Raw genomic sequence first — 6,077 nt, 5'->3', positions numbered from 1 at the left:
CGATCTCAGCTCACTGCAAGCTACACCTCCCAGGTTCATACCACTCTCCTGCCTCAGCCTCCCGAGCTGCTGGGACTACAGGCGCCCGCCACCACGCAGGGATAATTTTTTGTATTTTTAGTAGAGACGGGGTTTCACCGTGTTAGCCAGGATGGTCTCAATCTCCTGACCTTGTGATCGGCCCACCTCGGCCTCCCAAAATACTGGGCTTACAGGTATGAGCCACCGTGCCCGTGCCTGGCCTTTTGTTCTTTTTTTTTTTAAGACACTTTCGCTCTAATGCCAGGCTGGAGTGCAGTGGAGCCATCATGGCTCACTGTGGCCTGAATTTTTCCGGCTCAAGCAATCCTCCCACCTCAGCTTCCTGAGTAGCTGGGACTACAAGTACACACGAACACACCAGGCTAATTTTTTGTAGAGACAGGGTCTATGTTGCTCAGGGTGATCTCGAACTCCAGGGCTCAAGTGATCCTCCCACTTTAGCCTCCCAAAATGCTGGAATTACATGCATGAGGCACTCCACCAGCCAAGAATTTCTACTACAGAAAAATAATTCCAAAGAAATTGCTCCTTTAGTTAGGATTCTATTACCTCAATACTACAATTTTCTATTTTCATTAAAAAAACAATGTATAGCCAGGCGCGGTGGATCACGCCTGTAATCCTGGCGCTTTGGGAGGCCAAGGCAGGCGGATCACGAGGTCAGGAGTTTGAGACCAGCCTGGCCAATATGGCGAAACCTTGTCTCTACTAAAAATACAAAAATTAGCTGGGTGTGGTGGCGTGTGCCTGTAATCCCAGTTACTCGGGAGGCTGAGGCAAGAGAACTGCTTGAACCCGGGAGGCAGAGGTTGCAGTGAGCCAAAAGACTGCGCCACTGCACTCCACCAGCCTGGGCAACAGAACAAGACTCTGTCTCTCTTGAAAAAAAAAAAAAAAGGAAACAAACACTGTACAGGCCAGGAGACACTGAGGTTGCAGTGAGCCATGATGGCACCACTGCACTCCAGCCAGGGCAACACAGCAAGACGCTGTATCCAAAAAAAAAAAAAAAAAAAAAAGTGTGTAATATTTCAATTATTCATTTCTTTGAGACTTATGCACTAATCGTACAAAACAATCCTGACATTTCAGATAGCGATTCCAGAAGTTATTGTTTCATCATCTTACCAGAGTTGACTCCAATTTGACCTGGAGTCAAGGTCAATTCAAGTTAAACAAACTTGTCTACATCGTTATCTGTGAGCAAAACATTCTCCTGATGATCATCTAAGATTATGCAACACCCTTTCACAACTCGGAACAGCAGAAAACAGGACAAAATTTTACAGCAGTTGCTCTGGCTGCTAACATGTAATATACTCCGCATAAAACACACACTATGCAATAGCCTTAGGTAACTAATTAGCTGCAACCCTAACGTAGATCAAAGAGAAAATGTCGCCACAATCACATCATCTTAATTAAAACGGAGGGAAGGCAGGAATCTGTTATCTTCCCAACATTAAGTTTTTCACTTGTGAATACCAAGTAGGTTTCCAGTTTCTCATAAAGATCGAACAAATAGCCAATTTCTCCATCAGACTCTGACATCCCTTAACAAAAGCAGTTTCAATTCCCTGCATCTCCTTTAGGAGCTGTAATAAAATGCAGGTAAAAATCTTGCCTTAACTCCATTTACCCAGTGTGCTATAAATAAGCAGAAGCAAATATTTTTTTAAGGCTGTTGGAGAGGTTTTAAAAATCTGAACTAATTTAGCAACTGCTGCTGCACTCAGTTTTTGGCAGTTTCCAAACATCCATTATCACGTAAGGATAAATCTTTCTAAATCAGAAAAATGCTTCCTACTTGGAAAAGGCATGAGAAAATACATATACGACTTCCCACATTTACTAGTCTTACATACCCCAGCTCCAGTTAGAACTATAATTTTTTTGCACTCTTGCAGTAATTTCACAGCATCTTCAATTGTATTAATATCTTTTCTTTTTTTCCTTTTTGGTGGTTCTGAAAGGATATTAATAACAATCTGCCACAGTGTCATATCATCCAACTCAGGTGGAGGAATTGTTTCCGGCAATAAATCTTTAAGAATTGTTCGAGGATCTGTGCCAATCATAAGATGTTGCTGAACAAAAGTATATGGACCTACAATAAGGGGGAAAAGACTTAAAGTCAACTTATCAAGTAACTAAAAATCTCATTTATTTTCTGAAGTAATGAGTTAGTAACCTGTGAGGGTTTTTTGCAAAGTAAGAAAATGCAATTTAATGGTATTCTATTCTCAGTACACCCTCAAAATTAATGCTATATCCCAATGAGATTAGGAAGATCTAATCAAGAGTTGGGAAGACCCCCTTGAGCTATAAGTATATATTTTAAGAGTCTAATTAACAACTAGAATTAAGTTCTTATGGTTAATACCTAGAAATACACAGTAACAAAAGTATTTACCAAAGGGTTCTAAAAATCAACACAGAAAAGATCTTACCAGTCCTAAAAGCCTGTATTACTTATCATTAAAACCACACAGGAAAAATAAATGAAAATCTACACATAACTGCCATCTTAATTTTTTTCCGGTAATTTTTCAATTTGATCTTAACCAATCTTCCAAGATAATACATACAATGTTGATGTTCTGAGAATTAATCATTTCCTTTTACCCTGAAATTGCTCAAACCAGCTCCCTAGCGTGAGAAAATCAAAAAAAATTAATAAATCAGACACCAAAGAGAAACTGATCTTCACTGTTTAAATAGTCAAGCCATTTGTAAGAGTGAGAACATAAAAAGATCCACTTTCAAGATAGTTATGTTATACCTTTGGTATAAAAAAACTGATAACGCTTTCTATATCAAAATACTTTCCCGTTTCATTCACATATTTATTAAGTATTTACTGAGCACAAACTATGTGCCAGGCACTTTTTTAGGCACTGACAAGACAGGAGTATACAAGTCAGTCAAAAATTCCTGCTCCCATCGAGCTTATATTCTAGACCAGGAAACAATACAATTTAAAAAATAAGATACAGAGCTTGTCAAGAAGTGGTAAGTGTAAAATAAAGTGAAAAAAACAAAGAAGGAATATGAAGTGAGGGAGGAAGATATTCTAACTGGATGAAGAACACTACACAAAAAGGGTACAAATGAGGCTGGACGAGGTGGCTCATGCCTGTAATCTCAGCACTTTGGGAGGCTGAGGCGGGCGGATCACCTGAGGTCGGGAGTTCAAGACCAGCCTGACCAACATGGTGAAACCCCGTCTCCACTAAAAATACAAAATTAGCCGGGCATAGCGGTATATGCCTGTAATCCCAGCTGCTCAGGAGGCTGAGGCAGGAGAATCGCTTGAACACGGAAGGCGGAGGGTGCGGTAAGCCGAGACTGCGCCATTGCACTCCAGCCTGGGCAACAAGAGCGAAACTCTGCCTCAAAACAAAATTATCAAAAAACATACATTTACTCTCTAAAGTTAACAGCTCTGAGCCATACCTATCCGTGGCCTTGGAGTCCAGTCACTAGAGCTTGCATGTGAGGCTCTATCCTCCTCATCACTTTCACAAGAATGAAAACCATTAGTGATAATTTCATCACCGAACAGAAGGTTATCTGCAAAAGAAACCAAGTCAGTCAAGGCTGCCAAAACAATATGCACCTAAAATGTATGAAGACCTATAAACGGTTATAGAGCAATCATTTTCATCGAGTACAGCATTTAACATTTATACTGCATGTGTAAAGAATGCCTATGGGGTCAGCTTGCACTGTTCATTGGAACAGTTTCTTCATCTTTAGGAATTCTGCTCAGACTCAGTTTCAGCCAAAATCTAAAAATAAATTAAGTCTACTTAAAAAACAGAAAAAGATAGCCGGGCGCGGTGACTCATGCCTGTAATTGCAGAGCTCTGGGAGGCCAAGGCAGGTGGATCACCTGAGGTCGGGAGTTCAAGACCAGCCTGACCAATATGGAGAAACCCCCGTCTCTACCAATAATACAAAAATTAGCCAGGCATGGTGGCTCATGCCTGTAATCCCAACTACTGAGGAGGCTGCGGCACTAGAATGGCTTGAACCCGGGAGGCGGAGGTTGCAGTGGGCTGAGAGGTGAGCTGAGATCGCGCCATTGTACTACAGCTTAGCGAAATCCCGTCTTTAAAAAAAAAAGAAAATAATCTAGCTAGAATGTATCAATCACAAACAACAGCGTTAGTGAAACGTGTAATAAATGGGCATTTACACAAAAATGTCATTCAAATATAACCTTGGCAATGCGCACGTTAAACTCTCACATAATACTAAACAGGTATCTCTGCATTGTTTCTTCTATTAAACAGTATCAATAACACTATTATTATTAGGTAAATAATAAATTAATATTCAACTGTGTTGCTTGAAATCAGGGTCTCTTTACTACACCAGTCCCTAAAAGCATATACTACTTTTTTTTTGAGACGAGGTCTCACTCTGTCGCCCACCCTGGAGTGCAGTGGCGCGATCACAGCTCACTGCAACCTCAAACTCGGGGGCAATCCTCCCACCTCAGTAGCTGGGACTACAGCTGTGCGACACCACGTCCGGCTTTTTCAATTTTTAGTAGAGAGGAGGTCTCGCTATGTTGCCCAGGCTAGTCTAAAACTCCTAGGCTCAAGAAATCCTCCCGCTCTGGCCTCCCAAAGTGCTGGGGTTACACGAAAGAGCCACCGCGCCCGGTCTGACCCAAGTATTGATAAAGACGAACACATATGAAGGAGAGAAACTCCTCCTTGAGAGAAACAAAAATATGAAACCTGACGGGGCACGGTGGCTCACGCCGGTAATCCCAGCACTTTGGGAGGCCGATGCGGGCGAATCACGAAGTCAAGAAAACGAGACTATCCTGGCCAACATGGTGAAATCCTGTCTCTGCTAAAAATACAAAAATTAGCTGGGCGTGGTGGCGGCTGCCTGTAGTCCCAGCTACTGGGGAGGCTGAAGCAGGAGAATAGCTTGAACGGGACAGGCGGAGGTTGCAGTGAGCCGAGATCGCGCCACTGCACTCCAGCCTAGCGACAGAGAGAGACTCTGTCTCAAAACAAAACAAAACAAAAAACAAAAAACCTTGAAGAACATGACAATTGCAACATATCTGCTTCATTATGCTAGAAGTGTTAAATGTGTGTATCATTACTACGTACAAAAAGGTATGCTTGGGCCCAAACACCGTTACCGTACAAGAGCAAAATTAGAATAAAATATGAACTGCTCTAAAAGTACGATCACTCTCCCATGCCTACTCCTAACTGCATTACAGAATTTTAATATCTTCAGAAACAGCCATGTTCTTTAAATTTTGCAGGCTGTGACTACAGAAACAGCTTTCCTTTTTTAAAAATTGTAACTTCAGGCATAAAAATATAGACCTTCAAAAAAAAAAAAACAGCAAACTGCACAGGTGTCAGTTTACAAAAAGCAATTGAAAACGCCGACCAACGGGACAGCCAAAAAGTTGCAGACTTAAGTGTGTTGGTGGGTGAAGAAAAGCAAATGAAAAATAAAATAAAATAAAGAAGAAAAAGGAAAGAAAAAAAAAAAAGCTCTAACAAAACCAATACGCTAAAAGAGTAAGAGGGTGAGAGAAACTTATTTTAAAGCGACTGCGAGAGTCTCCCGACCTGGCTGCTGCGCAAAGCGCAAGGCCGCCCAGGCAGGTCACGGACGGAGGAAAAGAGCAAATCCACCAGCAGCTCGCGCAGCAGGAACGGCAGCCCCGGAGGAGCGCAGCTGAGCGGAGGGCCGTGGTGGGGAGGAGAACGCCGCAGAGCCTGCCCCGAGTCGCCGGCCGCCCTCAACCTCACACCAGTAGGAGCCCGGGGAAAGGGAGGAGGAGATGCGCAGTTCCGGCCGCCCGCACCCTGCGCACCTCGGTACCCAATCGCCGCCGCCGCCACCGCCTCTTCCTCCTCCTCGCCCTCGTCGTCGTCGTCTTCGTCGTAGAAGCTGTCGGCCAGCGGTGGCTCCCGAGATGGGCCCTGCAGGCCCGGCCCATTGTCTCCTTCCCCAGCCGCCGCAGTCGCCTGGGCCTCTTGCTCCCC

At 43.3% G+C, this 6,077-nt stretch overlaps 1 protein-coding gene across 2 annotated transcripts in view; it reads right to left on the bottom strand.

Moving 5' to 3' along the window:
* The window catches only part of SIRT1 (sirtuin 1), a 33,337-nt gene extending 27,461 nt beyond the window's left edge, over positions 1–5,876 (bottom strand). The window contains exons 1-3 of one of the 2 annotated variants that reach the window (XM_011994071.1): positions 5,658–5,876; positions 3,499–3,615; positions 1,908–2,149 (exon numbers count right to left, since the gene is read on the bottom strand). In XM_011994071.1, coding sequence (XP_011849461.1) covers positions 1,908–2,120 — 213 coding nt within the window. In that variant the 5' untranslated portion in view covers positions 2,121–2,149; positions 3,499–3,615; positions 5,658–5,876. The remainder of the gene's footprint in view (positions 1–1,907; positions 2,150–3,498; positions 3,616–5,657) is intronic. The other variant, XM_011994072.1, reaches the window with a different exon arrangement.
* Between the last annotated feature and the right edge of the window lie 201 nt (positions 5,877–6,077).

The sequence above is a fragment of the Mandrillus leucophaeus genome, unplaced genomic scaffold (genome assembly GCF_000951045.1).
Source record: "Mandrillus leucophaeus isolate KB7577 unplaced genomic scaffold, Mleu.le_1.0 Scaffold441, whole genome shotgun sequence".
Lineage (NCBI taxonomy): Eukaryota > Metazoa > Chordata > Mammalia > Primates > Cercopithecidae > Mandrillus > Mandrillus leucophaeus.
Note: the sequence above shows the minus strand (reverse complement) of the source record. Positions and strands in the feature narration are given on the sequence as shown.